Source organism: Pteropus medius, unplaced genomic scaffold (assembly GCF_902729225.1).
Source record: "Pteropus medius unplaced genomic scaffold, Ma_sr-lr_union100, whole genome shotgun sequence".
NCBI lineage: Eukaryota > Metazoa > Chordata > Mammalia > Chiroptera > Pteropodidae > Pteropus > Pteropus medius.
This window is the reverse complement of record NW_024352784.1, coordinates 3,179,552-3,198,449: the sequence shown is the minus strand read 5'-3', so window position 1 is coordinate 3,198,449 and position 18,898 is coordinate 3,179,552. Positions and strand designations below refer to the sequence as shown.

General features: G+C 54.5%; 1 protein-coding gene across 3 annotated transcripts in view; it reads left to right on the top strand.

Moving 5' to 3' along the window:
- Positions 1–17,233, top strand: part of PDE2A (phosphodiesterase 2A) — an 87,607-nt gene extending 70,374 nt beyond the window's left edge. For all 3 annotated transcript variants that reach the window (XM_039847959.1, XM_039847961.1, XM_039847960.1), the window contains 25 exons: positions 3,021–3,080; positions 3,697–3,850; positions 4,090–4,142; positions 4,327–4,401; positions 4,504–4,545; positions 5,034–5,102; positions 5,352–5,482; positions 7,831–7,942; positions 8,405–8,444; positions 8,585–8,648; positions 9,070–9,142; positions 9,293–9,470; positions 9,707–9,819; positions 10,437–10,514; positions 11,358–11,480; positions 11,978–12,048; positions 12,332–12,454; positions 12,800–12,887; positions 13,123–13,170; positions 14,218–14,292; positions 14,440–14,539; positions 14,797–14,909; positions 15,224–15,262; positions 15,397–15,503; positions 15,841–17,233. In XM_039847959.1, coding sequence (XP_039703893.1) covers positions 3,021–3,080; positions 3,697–3,850; positions 4,090–4,142; positions 4,327–4,401; positions 4,504–4,545; positions 5,034–5,102; positions 5,352–5,482; positions 7,831–7,942; positions 8,405–8,444; positions 8,585–8,648; positions 9,070–9,142; positions 9,293–9,470; positions 9,707–9,819; positions 10,437–10,514; positions 11,358–11,480; positions 11,978–12,048; positions 12,332–12,454; positions 12,800–12,887; positions 13,123–13,170; positions 14,218–14,292; positions 14,440–14,539; positions 14,797–14,909; positions 15,224–15,262; positions 15,397–15,503; positions 15,841–16,051 — 2,340 coding nt within the window. In that variant the 3' untranslated portion in view covers positions 16,052–17,233. The remainder of the gene's footprint in view (positions 1–3,020; positions 3,081–3,696; positions 3,851–4,089; positions 4,143–4,326; positions 4,402–4,503; positions 4,546–5,033; positions 5,103–5,351; positions 5,483–7,830; positions 7,943–8,404; positions 8,445–8,584; positions 8,649–9,069; positions 9,143–9,292; positions 9,471–9,706; positions 9,820–10,436; positions 10,515–11,357; positions 11,481–11,977; positions 12,049–12,331; positions 12,455–12,799; positions 12,888–13,122; positions 13,171–14,217; positions 14,293–14,439; positions 14,540–14,796; positions 14,910–15,223; positions 15,263–15,396; positions 15,504–15,840) is intronic.
- The last annotated feature ends 1,665 nt before the right edge of the window (positions 17,234–18,898 follow it).

The following is an 18,898-nucleotide window of genomic DNA, read 5'->3' as shown; positions in this document are numbered from 1 at the left end:
CCTCAAGAGCAGAGGGTGCAGAGGGTACAGGGGGTGCCACAGGGCAGATCTTTTGGGAGGGCTAACTCACCAGCTCCTTCTTCAAGCCTCATTCCCATCTCTGAGTCTCTGCTGTTGGTATTGATCTATTTATCCATCTATCTATTTATCCATCTACCCATCCACCCATCCATCAGTTGAAGACTGTTTCTCAAGCACTGCCAGGCACTGTGTGCTAGGCGCTGCAAACACACAGACCAAAGAGGACCTGCTTTCACAGACCATACAGTCTGGAGGAGTGGGGGAGACAGACAAACGAGAAGGCAAAATAAGAATAGAACTGCAGATGATGCTAAATGCAAGCAAGGAAACCAGGGAGCCCTGCTAGGAATGTTGGGGCCTGATGGAAATGCAGTGGATGGAGGGAGGGCTCTCTGAGGAAAATGCAGTCCAGGTGCAGGGCTGCCTGGCTGAGTTCTGGGCCTCTCTGTAGCTCACAGATCCAGGCATCTTGATTGCAGACTCTTTGTGTGGAAGGAGTCTTTGGCTCTGTTCTTCAGTTCTGGGATAATAAGTCCCTTTGAGGAGTAGGCGGCCCTTGGTCTCTGGCATTTGATGCGTGATTTCTGCCCACGCTTCCCCCCAGCTGTGCCAGCCACACCAGCTCCTTACATGGGGATGGAGTGTTCAGGCAACTAGCCATGTTGAACTAGGTGAGGGTGAGGGGCGTGGGGGCTGTGCTGGGCTCTCGACCTTCTCTACAGCTCCAGTGCCCACCACTGAGTATTGCCAGTGGGTCCCAGACAAACCCTTGATTAGCAATAGTAGGTGCAAGTGTATATTTCTGTTGGTGAGCAAAAAGCTATGTGTGACTGTTGGTGGTGGTGTGTTTACATATGGGGGAGGGCAGAAGTGTGTGCATGGCTTTTGGGTATGTGAACTCAAGTGTCCTCTGTACATGTATGAATTTGCACATATAGACACTATGAGTGTGGGTGTGTGGATGTCTTTGAGTCTGTGACTGCACTCTGTTGTGTCTGTGTCTGTGCCTGTGTGTGCACACATGAGCACACACCTGAGTGTCTCCATGGGAGAGTGAGTGTGAGTATGAGTGTGTGCTGGGGGCACTGAGGATCCTCATGAGAGTGCATATGTGTTGTATGCACATGCTGTGTGGGGATGGGCTGAGGCAGCCCAGGAGTGTGTGGTGGGGTCGGGGGAGGTCCAGGGGGTCCAGGAGGGCTCCATGATTCCTTTCTTTCCCTTGGCCTTCTGAAGCTCTCATTCAGTTTCCCAGCTCTGTACTGGGACCAAGCTGTTTTGGCAGCCCAGGAACTGGTTACTTCCGTATCTATAAAGTGGTCCTAACCTTCCTTCTTCCTGAGAGGCGGGTCCAGATGGAAGGAACAAGAAGGGTGTCCTCCCCCATCTACTAACAGCAAAATGCCAACATGTTCACAAAAACCACGTGTGAGTGAACTATACCCCTCTTTTGACTCCCTGTCCTATGGGAGTCATATATGGAGCCTTACCCAGAGCTTAACCTTCAACACCACCCTTGGCTGCCCAGGCCTCGTCCAGGTCTTCCTGCAGTGTTGCTCCCTCCAATTCGCCTACATGCCATAGGCCACGACCCTCAAGCTAAAATCCAATTCCTTAGCCTAGCACACAAGGTCCTTCCCCTTGTGGCACCATGAACCCCACTCCTGGCCAGATCCTCATCTCCTTGTACCACTTATTACCCAGCACTGCCGGGACAGCTCCTGCCTGCAGCGTCCCCTCTCTTCAGGTTCTGCTTGTGTTCCCCATGCTTCAGTGCCAGTTCTGGAAGCCTCCCAGATGCCCTCCCCCTCTGAGCTCTCACAGTCTTTAAGTTCCCACCCCCCCAGTCTGCCTTCTCCTTCTTTCTCAGGTATGAGGCCCTGCACCCCTCCCCAATGCATCCCCTACTCCATCCTGCCCTAATAAGATGTGAGCTTCCTGATAACCCGCTGGTCTCCTCCTCTCCATCTGCTCCTTGCAGGGGACCTAGGGCAGGGGGTAGGGGGCTGCTGAGAGTAGAGAGAGGATTAAGGAGGGAGCCCCAGTGCAATCACCACAGGGTGCCCCAAGGTGCTGAGCAGCTCTGAGTAGGCACCGGAAGCTGGTGACGCAAGCGAGGTGCTTTGCTGGCAGGGCCTGCAGTGGGTCCCCAGACGGCCCCTCTCTTTCTCTCTCATTTTCTGTATCAAGCACCCAAGCAGGGGTGGAGGAAGGGACTTCACAGAGTATGAAAGATGGACTGAGGGGATTCCTGGTGAATGACACAGGGACGTTGGAGAGGGACAGGATGATGGGAGTGGTGATGAGACTAGTGGTGATGAAAGTGGGCAAAGAAGGTGAGGGAGTGGTTGGTACTGTCCCAACTCTGCCACTTTCTGCTGTGTGATCCTGGGCAAATTGCTCAGCTGTTCTGGACCTTGGTTCATCTGCGAGGTGGATGCCTGCCTCACTGAGTGGTGAGAATCATATGTAAGGCAATGTACTTTATCACTGCATTAATTTATTCATTCACGCATTTATTCAGCCATCTTCCCAAGTTCTTAAGGTACAGCGGATGCCTCATAAATGTCTTCCCTTATCCCAAACCTAGACATGGCTCAAACCCCAACTTAGAAAGGAGGGAGCTGGGAGTCTGAGGCTAATCCCACTGATTCCCTTATCAGGGCCTGAAGTGCTCCATGGGCTGGGAGATTGTGAGGGGTCCCAGCTCACCTCCCCCTTCCCTCACTATACACCTGGATTGTGCTCTTAATGAAACAGTGACTGAAAAGGAGATCAGAAAATTTCCACTTCTTTGGATTAGCTGTAGGCTTCCTGGAGGAGGGCATTTTCCTGGAGCCATGTGCTTGGTCAGAAGGACGGGCTTATTTTTGAAGCCCACAGACTGGAGTGTATATGTGTTGGTGGGGACAGGTATGTGTCAGGCGTGGGGAGGGCACTCTGGCAGAGGCAAGAGGCTAGGGGAGGTCACAGCTGGTCCCTCTCCCACATCCTTCCAGGTGCACTGTGGCCAGCTGAGTGACAGTGAAGAGTGGAGCCTTCAAGCCGTGGAGAAGCATGTGAGTTTGGGTAGGGTTAGCATAGGATGGGGACTGCTAAAGACTCTCATCACAACTGGTGGGAAGATGATCTGGCCAGGGAGCTGGACAGACCTGGGTTCCAGTCCACCGCCTTTGGGCTGTGTGACCTTGAGCAAGTCACTTAACCTCTCTGAGCATCAGTTTTACATTTGAAAATGAGGATAAGGATAGCGCTGACCTACTTAGGGTACTGGTGAGATGAGTCAAACATCTTGTCACTGTGTAGGAAGGATTATCCACATAATGATACTGAGGCTCTTTCCTGATATTTTATAATGCTGTGACTTTAATATGGACCTAGGTCTCCCCATGGGTGCTCGAGACAGAGAACTCTGACCCTGCCTTGTCTTGGAAGAATCTGGGGCTAGGGGTGGAGACAAACTCTATACATATCTGTTCATGGACAGAGGGATGCTCCAAGAGCCATGGGATCCCACAGGAAGATGGAGCGCTGAGGGATGAGTTGTTTGGAACGGGGGTGGAGCAGTAGGCACCGCAGGCAGAAGGAATGGCTTGAGCAAAGGCAAGGGGTTCCTGAGGCGGCGAGCGCGGTAAAGATGGGGCGAGTGGCTCGCTGACGCTCGGGCCGTCCCAGACCCTGGTAGCCCTGCGAAGGGTGCAGGCCCTGCAGCAGCGCGGATCTGGCGCGGCCCCCGAAGCGGTCCAGAACCCTCCAGCGGGGGCGGCAGGAGACCAGAAGGGCGGTGTCGCATACACTGACCAGGACCGAAAGATCCTGCAACTGTGCGGTGAGGACCCGGCTGGGACCGGTCCTGGGGGCGGGGCAGGGGCGAATATGGAGGGGAGGGGCCTATTTGTGGGCAGGGCCTTGTTTGGGTGGACCGGGCCTGAGAGGTGGAGCGGCTGGGTGGGCCGGGCAGCAATTGGAAGGGACCTCTACGGGCTGGGCCGGCAGATGGATCCCGAGGCGACGCGGCCTTGGGGGAGTCTACGGGCCCTCTCTCTGACATGCGCCCCGCGGTTGCAGGGGAACTCTATGACCTGGATGCCTCTTCCCTGCAGCTCAAAGTCCTCCAATACGTGAGTCCCTAGTCCCCTCCATCTGTGCTCATGTCCCCGTGAGCCCTCCATCTCAGTTCAGATTCCGACGTCCTGCCCCTCCTCTCTCCTCCACCTACCTAAGGAGCCTCTGAGAGGTGAGAGGGTGGGGAGTGGGGGTGGCCCAGATCCGCAGTCAGCCCCTGGCTCTGTCCCTTCCTCTCAGCTGCAACAGGAGACCCAGGCATCCCGCTGCTGCCTTCTGCTGGTGTCCGAGGACAATCTACAGCTCTCCTGTAAGGTGAGGGCCCAGGTCTACTGTGAGACTGGGCGAGGGACCCGGGTCTCTGAGGGGAAAAACCTTGCCCATCCTTTAACGAGTCTTCACTGCTCTGTTCCTCAGGTCATGGGAGATAAAGTACTGGAGGAAGAGATCAGCTTCCCGGTGAGTCACGCATCTGTTCCTCATGTTGGAGTCTGCAGGAGCATGTGAGGCAAGCTAGGCACTCCTGGGATCTGCCCAGAGGGACCGGGATCTGCTAGACTCTCTTGGACTCTGGTGGAATTATCTGGATCTTATGATCTACTTAGAAATGTTATGAGAGAAATCGCTTACAATCTACAGAGAGGCTTACTTGAGACCAGTTCACTTCTGTTGGAACATTTTCAGATTGGACTCTCTTAGAATCTTTTAAGATCAACAAGAATCCTTAGAGTCTGCTTTTCTCTCCTGGTTAGGGAAAACCCTAAAGTCCTGCATAGAGGATTCTGGTCAGGAGCAGACTGCCCCTCCCCGCCCCCCAGTGTTGACTCCACTATTCGGATTGACCAAAGAGGTCCTTGAAACTTCCAGACTTGGGGGTGGGGCAGAGTCTGAGATCGCCTGACCTCGGGGAGAGCTGGGCCTTGACTCAGTCTCTCTTCACTCTCCAGTTGACGATGGGACGCCTGGGCCAAGTGGTAGAAGATAAGAAGTCTATCCAGCTGAAAGATCTCACTTCTGTAAGCCATGGCCTGGCTGGACCAGGGGAGGAGGCAAAGGGGAGCCCAGGGCTAGGTTTGTAGGACAGGGCAGCCTAGGAATGTGGGAAACAAAACCCAGGCACTTTCTCCCAATCACCCCCATGTCATAGCACTTCCCACCTTGCATGGGTCCCTTAGAACTGCCTGTCACAGAGTAGGGTAGAGGGCTGGGAGAAGAAAGCATACTCTCTCTCTCCTCCCCTGCCCTGACTCACCTCCCCTTTGCAGGAGGATGTGCAACAACTGCAAAGCATGTTGGGCTGCGAGCTTCAGGCCATGCTCTGTGTCCCTGTCATCAGCCGGGCCACTGACCAGGTGGTGGCCTTGGCCTGCGCTTTCAACAAGCTTGAAGGAGACTTGTGAGTCTGGGTGGGATGACGTGATCAAGAGATGGAGCTGAGAGGCTGGGCAGGGCCCTACTAGGGTAACAGTGCAGAAGGAGTACTAGGCAGGGGGTACTATTCCAGTAGTTGTGGACTGAATGGTTTGTTGGTACAAGAGACTATGGGATTATGAGGATGCTTGGCCCTTGCAGCTGCTACAACTGAGGCACAGGTAATTGTTGACGCTCCATCACTCATTTTGGCTAATTCAAAATCATATTGAGGTCCAAGTGAGTTAGTCCCCCCTTATCTTTGCCCACTTCCTGCACTTGAGATTATCTACTATTAGGGTCTGAGTCTTCCCCCTTAGTCTTCCCCCTACTTGCTTGTTTGACATTTCTGCTGGGAACTCCCTGATGGATGGGTAAACTCTCTGGGACCCACAGAGCATCATTGACATAGTTAGTAATGGCTAAGGGGAATCCAGGCTTGGGGACTGGGCTAAGCTGAGAGTCTTTAGAGGCATTAAAAGGGCAGCTATATGAATTATTCAAAACAGAGTGGTGGGTAGGGCACAGAGTCAGGCAAACAGGTTTAGTCAGGAAGCATATCTCAAGAGCAGAGGTCAGGTTTGGGGCCTAGGAGTGGTATCATAAATAGATTTCATGTCCTATACCAACTCACTAATTGGCAGTAGCTGCCTGAAGCATTGTGTTGAGACTGGATCTTAGAATTGTGGTCTCCTCCTTCAGACTGGAGACTTGCCCAGGCCAGAGTTGGGTGTTCTTCTGCTCCTACCCAGGAGCCCCTCTACTGATTAGCCATGTCTGTCCTGGGAGTTCAGGATGTGAATGCTGAGAAACTTGGTCCAGCAGATCTAGCAGTTTGGGCCAAGTCAGGGAGGAGCAAGCAGGTGAGGAGTTGAGAGATGTAGAGAGATGCTGACAAGATGCTTAGCCCCTGGGGCCTGAGCAAGCAGGCTAGGTTTGAGGGCCTGGAGCCCCTGCAGGAAGTAGAGATGGGAGATATTGGGACTAGAAAGGTATCAGAAGCCCAAAGATGGGGTCTGCAGGGGTGAGGTAGAGATCTGGCAGTCATAGGTCTGTGCAGCAGGACCTGCCAACACAGAGCTGTATATGCAGTTGGATAGACCTGGGGAAATGAAGACAGGCATAAAGCAGAACCTGCTGAGGCAGGGAGGATATGGATGGGATCAGTGTCATTTGGTACTGGGAGTCATCCTAGTGGTGGGAGAATGTCTGCCATTTGGTGAACACATTGGAGCACCTACTGTGTTCAACTGTGCGCTGACCAGAGGGCCTTAGAAAGGCCTTTGGGGAGAGGAGTGCAGAGTGAGCGGGGATCTAGCAGGGGCTGTGACCTCTCACTGCTGGTTGTGGGACTGGGTTCTTAGCCCTAGACCTGGAGGAGAGATGGTACTAGAAGGGAAATGAGGTGGGGCTTTGGTGACAGCCCTGAGGCCCAGGGCTGGGGCAAGGCCATCTCTGGGTCCCACATATTTCAGGGAGTGAATGCTGAATGATTTCATCAGCCAACATGGGGTTCAGCTCAAAGCAGTGACTGTAGAGAAGCTATTTGGAACTCACAGAACAGAGACTCCAGAATCCCTATAGCTGGGAGTGTTGAGGGGCTGCTAGCAAGGGCAGAGGTAGAGTACAGATAAGACATTTAGCAAACCCTTCCCAAATATCTTTCCTGTACAAGACTCTGCCTTGGGCATGGGGTGATACAGTTATAGTCCCTGCCTTCAAAGCTGAAATTTATTTTCAGGACATAGAGGGAAGAGAGTGGGAAAAGCATTCCAGGCAGAGCAAACTGTGGAGAAAAGCATGAAAGTGTGAAGGAGCCTGAGGTTTTCTCAGAATGATGAGGATTTTAGTGCGGCTCAAGCTGAGAGATGCCCAGAGATTCAGGGAGAGCTGGGGAGAGTAGGATAGTGACAGGAGCTGGACAAGATAGTGCAGTGCCACTGCTTCTCCTTGAGAATGAAAGAGCTCCTTGGGAGGACCAGAAGACCCAGCTCTGGCCAGGGCAAGTCTCCAGTTTGAGGGAGGAGATCAAACCTCACTGTGGGTAAATCTGAAGTCAGAGGAGGGAGACATGGCTCTGGCTTCAAGAAACAATAGTCTGAGGAGGAAGACATATTTTGGGCTAGGAGAATGAGACTTCTTCCCTCAGGGAGCCCCTAGTCTGAGAGGGAAGCTGCCCCAAGATGCCTGTACAGCGAGCAGCCCCAGTAGAGGAGAGGGATGGTTAGCTGGTAGATCTCTGAGAGGGCTTCCTGGAGGAATGGAAGTAAGGAGAAATGGGGAGAGAAGTCTGTCATTCTCTCCTTTCCAGTGACCCCTGCCCTCCTCCCCCAGGTTCACGGACCAGGATGAACACGTCGTCCAGCACTGCTTCCACTACACCAGCACGGTGCTCACCAGCACCCTGGCCTTTCAGAAGGAGCAGAAGCTCAAGTGTGAGTGCCAGGTGAGTGAGCTGCCTTACGCCTCTCTTGGGGACAATGTCGCCCAGCTTTCAGCCCCAGAGAGTCATCTACAAGGGAAAAACCCATGTCTCCACCGCAGAGAGATTACCTAGTGCCCTAGAGGCCTCTTTCAGAGGGAGGTCAGTAGTTTCTTAGAACAGCGCCAAAGGCTGCAGGCACTGTATCCCTCTAGTGTTCAAGTTGGGTACTACAGCAACATCTGGGTGGTTGGAGTCGCAGGTGAATGCATATCTGAGACTCAATATTTCTATCCATCTTCACTGAGGCTATCCTCCCGCTCCTTCACTTAGTAGCCAAATGATATAATTAGACTCTGCCAGGCTCCAGAGAGTGTCCTGAGACCCCTAGGAGATGAATGAGAAGACCCTGGGGCTGTTGGAGGCAGGGGGCTGAAGAGGGTTGCCCCCTGTGAACCCATGTGATCTCCATTTTCTCCATTCCAGGCTCTTCTCCAAGTGGCAAAGAACCTCTTCACTCACCTGGGTGAGCGCATTGTCCTCCTCCATACCTAGCTGTGGGGTGGGAGTTGGGGGCTGGAGTTTTGGGGAGGAGAGGTGGGAGAGCTTGGCCTCAGTACTACAGCCTGTTCTCACCACTGCCCTGGACGCTTCTTCCTCTCACAGATGACGTCTCTGTCCTGCTCCAGGAGATCATCACAGAGGCCAGAAACCTCAGCAATGCTGAGATGTGAGTGAATCTACCCCGAGAGGGGCAAGAGAGGCCCCAGGCCTCAATCTAATGCTCTCCTTGTCTCCCCATTTTTCCCTCTCCACTGCCTTCTTGTGGGACCCTGTCACCTTTTGTGTGATCCTTTATTTCATGCCAGTGTCCTTCACTAGACTGTAACATCCAGTTACAGCAAGGGTGGGGCTCTCTTTGCTAGCCATGGGTCCTCAGCTCCTAATACAGTGTGTGGCATAGAGTAGGCGCTACAAAAAAAATCATTGGTCTGGACTAATGTCTGGAGTCAGCCCATGCTGAGAAATTTCTCACTAGTGAGCACTCCTTCCAGGCCTCGGAAACCCAGGCTTTGCCTCAAGTCGTGAGAAGTGGGGGGTAGTCAGAGAGGGATGTCAGGGTCCTGTGGACCAAAGCCGTCTCCCCACAGCTGTTCAGTGTTCCTGCTGGATCAGAATGAGCTGGTGGCCAAGGTGTTCGACGGGGGCGTGGTGGAGGACGAGGTGAGGCAGGCCCGCGAGCAGGGAGTGTGTGGCCATGGTCCCAGGGTCCGGGTGTCCGCAGGGGGGACTGGGGAGCAGGCAGGACAGTCGATGGTCTGCTCTGTGTCCGGCCACTAACTTCTTCCTCCCTACCCATGCCTGCCCCGGCAGAGCTATGAGATCCGCATCCCAGCCGACCAGGGCATCGCGGGCCACGTGGCGACCACGGGCCAGATCCTGAACATTCCGGATGCGTACGCACACCCGCTTTTCTACCGTGGCGTGGACGACAGCACTGGCTTCCGCACGCGCAACATCCTTTGCTTTCCGATTAAGAATGAGAACCAGGGTGCGAGCTCCCGGCGGAAGGGCGGGCGGGGCGGGGCCTGAGGGGCGGGACCTGAGCAGGGTAGGGCAGAGCCGAGCAAGAGGGTCCGCAACCCTACCCCACCCCACCGCTCTAGCGTCCCTGAGCAGAAGGGACAGGGTTTCCCAGGCATGGGACATCCCTTGAGGACACCCTGGGAGGGCAGATCCCCGCCAGACACATCCACCGGCCGGTCCTAGCCCCTCTCCGGCTCCCAGAGGTCATCGGTGTGGCAGAGCTGGTGAACAAGATCAACGGACCATGGTTCAGCAAGTTCGATGAGGACCTGGCCACTGCCTTCTCCATCTACTGCGGCATCAGCATCGCCCATGTGAGTAATTGGTTGCCCTTGCTCTATCCAGACCCGTTTGTGCCCGACCTGGGAGTCAGAGCCCGGCCACTGGATTGCTATGCCACCTTCCGTGTCTGCTGGTCACTTCTGGCCTCAATTTCCCCTCCGAAAATTTACTATTTCCCGTCCTGTTCCATTAGCCTCCCAGGACCATGGGAGATCCCAGTTATTATTCACCCAACCCCGCCACCGCCCTTCCTCTGGCAGCAACCGTCACCCAAGCCCCTGGTCAGCTTCTTTTTGGGAAATGTTGGGTCTCATTGTCCAGAGCTGGCAGCTCTGGCCTGGGACTCTAACCCATTGGTCCCCAACACTATCCCTCATCTTGCTTCTTTTTCTCTGCTGTGGGCCTTGGGGCAGGCTCCAGAGGGGATGCAAAGTGCCAAATGGAATGCTAAGAGGCCTTGGGAGGAGGAGAAAGGGGGCGTTCTGATAAAAGTTGGCGGGGGCTCCCTACTCTGGGCTGAAGCTCAAAGGCCCAGCCCAGGACAAGAAGGGAGATTCTATCTGACCCCTTTGTCCCATTCCTGGGCCTTCTGAGGTATCACGGCCACCTTGCTTGAGCCTCATCTTTCCCTCTCTCCCTTCTCCCTCAGTCCCTCCTTTACAAGAAAGTGAATGAGGCCCAGTACCGCAGCCACCTCGCCAACGAGATGATGATGTACCACATGAAGGTGAGGCTTGCAAGGAGCTTCTGTACGTCTCCCCAGAGTCCGAAGGTCCCCTGCAGCCCACCTGCTCCTTCCTTTTCTTCCCTAATCCTCATGGGCCTAGGACGGGCCTGAGCTTTCTGATCACCCTCTCCTGAAGATAAGAAGATAGGCCCAGTGCAATGCCTGGCCTCTAGCTCTTTCAGGACAGCCTATTCCAGGCACTTTCTGGTTCAGCCCCAAGGCTGGCGGCAGGACTAGCCCAGAGAAGAACCTAGGTTGGCCAGTTGCTTCCCATGTCGAGGGATAATTCCCATTTGAGGAATGACTGAAGGCTGAGAGGCCCACTCAGGGCCTCTCCCACAGCTCCCCTGGGGACAATGATCCTGAGTCCTGGGAAGTCCTAATTATGATATTCTATCCCATTTCCAGACTCTGTGTCAGGCTATGTGGTGGTCATTGCTGATTTGAACATTTCCTCTTACCTGTGTCTAAACCAAAGTGTCCCAGACTGTGTGGATAGGGTCAAAGCTGTAGTAGGAAGGATTGAGGTTGGACTCTGAAACAATACCTCCAAATAAAGAATCTTCAAGTTAGTGTCTATGAAAGCCTACCATGGTTTGGGGGTATCACAAAGGGGTGTCTTCTGTCTTTGCTGAGGGTAAGCTGTTTACAGATGAGGGTGGTCTTCAATAAAGAGGCACAGTAGGTAGGCCACAGGCTGTAAGGGGAGGGTAGCGATCTCCTGCCCAGTGTCAATCATGGAGTAGATGGCCCAACTAGCATGCACTCTGGGTTAAGGGTCCCCCTGCTGTGGGAATTAAATGGATGGAGGTCATCTTCTAATCCCTGGCTGGTCCCCTGTAGGTTTCTGATGATGAATACACCAAACTCCTCCATGACGGGATTCAGCCTGTGGCTGCCATTGACTCCAACTTTGCCAATTTTACCTATACCCCTCGCTCTCTACCAGAGGATGACACTTCCATGGTGAGCTTCCCCTTCTTGCCACCCACTGGACTATGGAGGCAGAGGGTGTGCAGGCAGAGATTTAAGTTAGATGTGTACAGGAACTTCCTGGCAAACCAGAGTCATCAAGGAAGGCTATAGCATCTCCCTTAGAGATGGAGTGGGCATGTGGTCTGCCAGCGCAGGCCACAGGGCCTGCCCACAGGCAAGGGGCTGGCTGAATGATTGCCGAGGGCTGCTCCAGAACCAACAATGCCCAGGGCATGGAGCCTCAGGGTTGGCACCTTGCTTCCCACTTTTTCTAAGATTTTGTGTGAATTTGGTTCCAAGTGTTCTTAGATCCTATATTTATAAAAGTTCTTGGCTCCGAGAATGCTTCGTGCTACCATTTTGTGGTTCTCTAGTATAGATCTAAAGATCTAAGACTCCAAAATTTTGGAGGCTTCAAGAAGGGCCAAAGCAAAGGCCCCTTCTTGAAACCGACAGTCCGTCTGACCTCTCCCTTCCACCTTCCCTAGGCCATCCTGAGCATGCTGCAAGACATGAATTTCATCAACAACTACAAAATCGACTGCCCAACACTGGCCCGGTGTGTGCTCTCGGCCCTCCCCTCTAGGGCAGGCAGCTCTGTCTCTGCCCACTTCTGTCCTTTACTCTCACGTCCACAGCCTCCAGCCTTCTGGGAAGTGGTCTCTCTGGGACAACTAAGGAAGACTCAAGTCTTGTGGGAGTGGGGAGGATCCATGCATGAGAGGCAATTCCTGGACACTGGGACCATGAGGAAAGGAAAGGAATGGGGCAGGGCAGAGCCTGCAGGGCTGCCTGAAGGAGGAGAGCCTGAGGCCCCTCTCCTGCCCTCTCCCCTCCTCCAGGTTCTGTCTGATGGTGAAGAAGGGCTACCGGGATCCCCCTTATCACAACTGGATGCATGCCTTCTCTGTCTCCCACTTCTGCTACCTGCTCTACAAGAACCTAGAGCTCACCAACTACCTCGAGTGAGTGGCTGTGTTTACCCTGTCTGCTGCTGGGGTCCCCTTCTCCGGGACAAGGAAGCACCTCCTGTATGGCAGGCACTTTACATGCATTGCCCCATGGGACCATCTTAATAGCCCAGTGAGGAAGATTGCATAGCCCCATTTCCTGGGTCAGACTCGCTCACAGTCACATACCTAGGGAGTGATAGGCCTGCCACACTCCAAACCAGGGCTTCTTTCCAGAAAGGGGAACTAGGTGTCCCGAGCTCCTGTCTGGGTGCTGGGCATCTCATCCTGCTGTTTCTCCTCTGGGGGCCTGGGAAGGGAGCCCTGGCTGGACCTCTCTCCTCTCTGTCTCTCAACCAGGGACATCGAGATATTTGCCTTGTTTGTTTCCTGCATGTGTCATGACCTGGACCACAGAGGCACAAACAATTCTTTCCAAGTGGCCTCGGTGAGACCCTGTCCTCCTTACAGTGGGAATCCTCCTCGGGGTGTCTGGGAGTGTCACTTCTCCAGCCTAAGGAGAGGTGGGAGCTGGTGAGACCAGGAGCTTGAGGCTCTCCCAGGTTTTGTGCTGGACTCTGAGATGGGGGTAGCGGTGGGAGGAGCAGGGGAATGCTTAGCTTAATATGGTGGTTGCTTGGATCTGGGTGTGATGAATGATCAAGTTTTCCTGGATTTTCCAGAAATCTGTACTGGCCGCACTCTATAGCTCCGAAGGCTCTGTCATGGAGGTACCACCACTCTGCCCCAGCCCCCCACTTTCCACCCACTCCCCCTATATCCTCCTGTCCTCCTCATTCCCTTGATGCAGATGACTTACAAACTTAAACTGTGACCCAGCTCCTCCTGTTCCCGAACCCTGCTCTTCGAGAGAGCTGCAGCCACCCCTAGAGCATGTCTGGCTCATTTTCCTAGATGGGCTTGGAGGATGCAGGTGCAGATGGGAGTATGAGTCAGGCTGAGGTTATGCTGGAGCCCAAGTTTGCAAAGGGAGGACTTGTATTTAGTATGATTCTCTCTGTAAGTCTGGGAATGCACCGTGCAACCCTTCTCTGCCAAGCCTGGACAGGATCCACTCTTATCCCACTCAATTTTGCCTTAGATTCTTTAGTTTGGGTCTACCCACACCCAAATGGGGGGCTTCTTGGGGCAGGGACAAAATCTGAGACCCCTCTGAGTTCCCTGCACTTGGCACAGGTCTCGGCACAGTGCGAGAGCCAAAATTCCAATGTCACCTTGCCCCATACTGCCCCCCACCTCTAGAGACTGGTTCTGCTTGTACACTCCCAGAGATGAGGGACTCGCTCCCTCCTGGGATGCCTGGTGGCAGCCCTGCTTCTGCCCTCTGCACCCTGGGCTGAGCCAGCTCCTCCTCCTAGTGACAGCCCTTCAACATCAGGAGACAGGGGCTCTGCCCTCACCTCATCAATGCCTTTCCTTGTCAGCAAACAAATCTTAGCTGCATTAATTAGTGTCTAAGGACTCTGAGGAATCATTTCAGAATCATTCCAACTTGAAAGACCCTTAGAGTTTACCTTGTCGTGTCCCTCCATATGACAGCTGAGGAATCTAGGGCTCAGAGCTGGCTAGGGCCTTGTACAGGTCACACCAAAGATGGGAATAGAGCCCAGAAAGGGCACTAGCACCCTGACTCCCCACTTCTGCCTGCTCTGCTCATCTTGGGGATCGGGGCTGGGCCAGGCCTGCTCCCTCTCTTGGGGTCAATTGTGAGGGGAGCCCGCCACCCCGGCTGGGCCCCATCACTCCTTTTCCCCCAGAGGCACCACTTCGCTCAAGCCATCGCCATCCTCAACACCCACGGTTGCAACATCTTCGACCACTTCTCCCGAAAGGTGATAGGGCCAGGGTCGGGGTGAGGGGATGGAAGCTGGGAGATGGCTCAAGACAGGAGAAGGGCTGATGGGTAGAGGTTCCTCAGAGCCGGGGAGTGGGAAAGGGTGTCTGACAGGAGGGTGCGACATCTCCCCACCCCCACTCAGGACTATCAGCGCATGTTGGACCTGATGCGGGACATCATCTTGGCCACCGACCTGGCCCACCACCTTCGCATCTTCAAGGATCTCCAGAAGATGGCTGATGGTGCCTGCCTTTAGCCCTGGGCCTTGGAGTTGGGTGGGACTGCCAAGAGGGGGATTTGCCTGGAGAGCATCCCCAGGAGTTTAGACCCACCCCCTCCAGCATCAACCTACTGTGAAGACCCAGCCTGGCCCCTCGGCTCCTATCCAGGGTGCCGAATTCCCCAGACCACTTTGGGGTGGGCCCTGGGGGCCTTGTCCTCAGAGAGAGGATGCTAGGAGGCTGAGCCCCACTCCTTGACCCCATCTTCTCCCCAACAGTGGGCTATGACCGAACCAACAAGCAGCACCATAGTCTCCTCCTTTGCCTCCTTATGACCTCCTGTGACCTCTCTGATCAGACCAAGGGCTGGAAGACCACGAGGAAGATTGCAGTAAGGGCTGCCCCATCTTGGCTATATTTTGGGGAGACATATCTAGACCACCCCAGGGAGACAGACGGGGAGTTTCAGAAAGGGGCATAGACTCACCAAGGGTCACACAGCAAGTCAGTGGCTGGTCAGAGGTGGGCAATCCAGCCACACTTTCCCCATCTGGGGCTATCCCTTTGCCAGGCTGGGGATGGTGAGGATGGACCCTGAGGTGGGGCTGAGGGAGGCCTCAGTTTGCCCCCTTGGGAGGGGGCTGTTGAGGAGCTTGGGTAGGTGGATCCCACTCACAGGATTTGATGAGAGTGTTGGCCTTTCAGGAGCTGATCTACAAAGAGTTCTTCTCCCAGGGAGACTTGGTATGTAGGGACTAATCTCAGGGTGTTCACGTTGGGGGGTGGGTTCCTGGCTTGGACCTGGGAGGGGCTGAGTTAGCCTGACCTTGGTACCAAGTAGAGAAAGAGGGCCAGGCCTGATGACTTCATGCCCATAGGAGAAAGCCATGGGCAACAGGCCAATGGAGATGATGGACCGTGAGAAGGCCTACATTCCTGAGCTGCAGATCAGCTTCATGGAGCACATCGCAATGCCCATCTACAAGTGAGGGGGCTCACGGGGACTTCTGGGGACTCTGCACAGAGAGGGTGGGATGGGTCAGGGCTGACCATGGCCATCGCAGCAGACAGAGGTGCTGGCTTGGTCCAGGCCAGCTCCAGTGATTTATACCTCTACCTCTGGGCAATGCTGTGTCCTGCTTTGCCCCTAAATGAACACTTCATCCTTGATCCCCTCTAGAAAGAAACCATCATGCTCTCCTCGAGTGTCCAGTCCTATGCCTCACACTCTTATAGAAGTTCTACCTGTGGTATAGCCCTAACCTTTCTTGCTGCTCACAATCTGACTTCTGACCTCTATCCCTGCCCCCATGCACCCCCAGGTTGCTGCAGGACCTGTTCCCTAAAGCAGCAGAGCTGTATGAACGTGTGGCCTCTAACCGTGAGCACTGGACCAAGGTGTCCCACAAGTTCACCATCCGCGGCCTCCCAAGCAACAACTCGCTGGACTTCCTGGATGAGGAATACGAGGTCCCTGAGCTGGATGGCACTAGGGGCCCTGTCAATGGCTGTTGCAGCCTTGACGCTGAGTAAGCCTTTCCCGGGACCTTTCTTTGCCCAGGCCTCCTCCCAAAACCCTCCACTGGCCTGACCAGATGCCCCGGGAACAGAGCAATGGGTCCTGGGTTCTAGACCAGAACTTTCTGTGTAACCTGGGCAAGTACTGACCTTCTGGGCTTCAGTGTTCTTTGTATAATGGAAGCAAGACTTCTAGCCTCACCAAGACTTTATTTGTCCTCTGAGAACATAGGAGTGACCCATGAGCAGTGGGCCCTGCTCTGTACCTCTGACCACACCTTGGCAAGTCCTCTCCAAGCCACTCCTCTGTGGCAGCCTGGGTGGTTTCTCCTGGGCCCCAATCCTGCCCCACCAGATCTGTGCCCTTTTCTCCTCTCCAGGGTCCTCATGCCAGGAGAAGGTGGGACATCTCAGTGAATAGAGGTTGGGTCTTAGAAATAGTCATTGGCTCTGTGAGAGGATGGGAAATAGCCATGGGGCCATAGGTTGAGAGAGACCTAAGGACCACCACTAACTTCTGGTGGGGACGAGGACCTGGGGTGATTGATACAGGGACCTCACGAGGAAGCTGCCAGAGGGACACTCAGTGCTCTGGGGAGAGGGGGCTCAGGAAGAAAGCAGGATGGGAACGATGGGCAGGAAGGATCCCTGGGCTGGGAGACCAGCCCCTGTTGAGTCAATGCTTCTTCCTGACTCTGCGAGCCTGGGCAAGCCCCTTCCCCTATGGGCAAAACAGGAGGGTGAGACAATCGGTTCTCTGAGACCCCTTTTAGATCAAAGTCTCCATAGCTCCGTGGAGTTCCAGGAGAGGCTGTGGAATGCCCCTGCCACCCTGAGTCCCTCAGAGGCCCCCTGAGTGTACTCCCTTAGCCTGAGCCCCTCCCCCATTCCTACAGCCAGAGAAGAACCTGGCCTCAGCCCGGGCAGGGTGTCTCTCCCCTCTTCAAGGCCATATCCACCCATGCCCCAGGGCTTGGGAGACCCCATAGGGCAGGGTCTCTCCAGTGAGCCTGGCAGCTTCTTCCTTCTCTTTTGTTCTGTACTTGTTGTGGGGTGGGGGGAGGGGGGCCACCTGCCTTACCTATTCGGAGTTGCCTTTAGAGAGATGAGTTTTTCTAGGATTCTGTGCAACTGTTGTATATGGTCCCGTGAGCTGACCGCTTTGTACATGAGAATAAATCTATTTCTTTCTACCAACTCTCCCCCGTGGGGCTGTTTGCAGACTTTGTGCATATGGTTGGGAGAAAACAGAATTGGGGGAGGCACATGTCCATTGCAACTCTCTGGCTACCGGAGCCCCCACCCCTGCTGCCTAGTCCCTCTTCTGGGGGAGTCGTAGACCTATTGGGGCACCCCTGGGTCAGTCAGTCCTATGCCAAATTGTGGGGGCTTAGGAGTAGACAGCAGATAAGGAGGCCTGGGCATGGAGCAGCGAGAGGTCATGTTGGCTGGCAGAGATTGTGGACTGAAAAAGGAGAACTGAGGGCCCGAAACAATCAAGGAGGTTGCCTGGAGAAGGTGATCTTCTGCTCCTCCTAGACCCTCTGCCTGCTGACCTACTCTGGTCATGAGCACCCATACAGCTAGGGCCTGGGCCTGTGAACTGCCTTCTAGCCACAGGGATGTGTCCACATAAGTCCTGCCCTCAGGGATACCCCTGAGTCTGACTCTACACCAGATGCAGCCCTGGGGTGTGTCTGTGGAGTCATCACCCGCACTCTCTGGGCTGCGAAAGTGTTTGCCTCTGCATAGACAGAGGGGCAGAGTCCAGACTGGGGGCCATGAGGAGGCTCTGCCTGGAAAAGTCTCTAGATGCCATCCCCTCACTTGCCTGCATCCCTCTCATCTTTTCTCCCTGTTCATCTCTCCCTGATCGGTAAAGGTTGACATGTTAAGGGCTGGCCACTGGGGTCTCCTTTCCTGGGGGAGGGAGGAAGGGGAAGGCTAGGAGGAAACAGGGACATCCTGCCTGAAACCACTGGGGTGTCAGCCTTGCCTTTGGGCCTCAGAGCCTGTCTGCTTCTCCTGCCCCACAACTTGTTATGGTTTGGAATATGCTCCTCTGGGCTGAATGGTCTCAAGGCCTCTAGCCTTCTCTTGTGGGCTTGGGTTCCAGGCCCCTCTCTTGCCCAGGCCCCACTTCGGGCTCCCCCAGTCTGTCTGTCCTCTTACAGCTCAGGACCCAGTCTGACCAGTGGGCCCCAGGTGGGTGTGGTAGTCAGTTCCTGGCCCAAGACTGACAGGAGAGGGCTATTCTGACGGTGCCTAGCTAATACCAGTAATGTAAGTACTCCTCTGACTGTGACTCCCAACCCAGAATATGTGTGCATGTCCCTCTTCCACAAGCCTTTGGGCAAAGGGGAAGCACAAGCAGGGTACAGACCCTGGGGCCTTACTCTCCCTCCTGCATGTGATGGTTGTCCCCAGCCCAAACTTCCCTTGAAGCCTATTTAATCTCATCCAGGCCCATGCTGTCACACATCTCTTGCCACCAGATCAAATGAACAACTCACAAATATTTTATCATACATACAGGACCCTGGGCTGAGGCCCAGAGCTAACTTTGTCCTTTCTCTTGATCTGGAGGGTCTAGCATCCTGGTGGAGAAGACAGACACAAACTCAGAGCCCACAGGCCATGACAACCCTATGGGATGCCTGGCCATGGGGCTCCAGGTAGGATCATAACCCTGAGAAGAACCACAGTAAGGTTTGGAAGATGAGCAGGTGTTGCTTTCCTGAGAGTGAAAGGGGACAGGCACTCTTGGTAGCAGAAACTGCTCATACAAAGGCTCAGAGGAGAGGCGTGACTGGAAGGGAAGGGGATGGAGAGATGGAGGGGGAGATAAGGCCAGATCAGGGA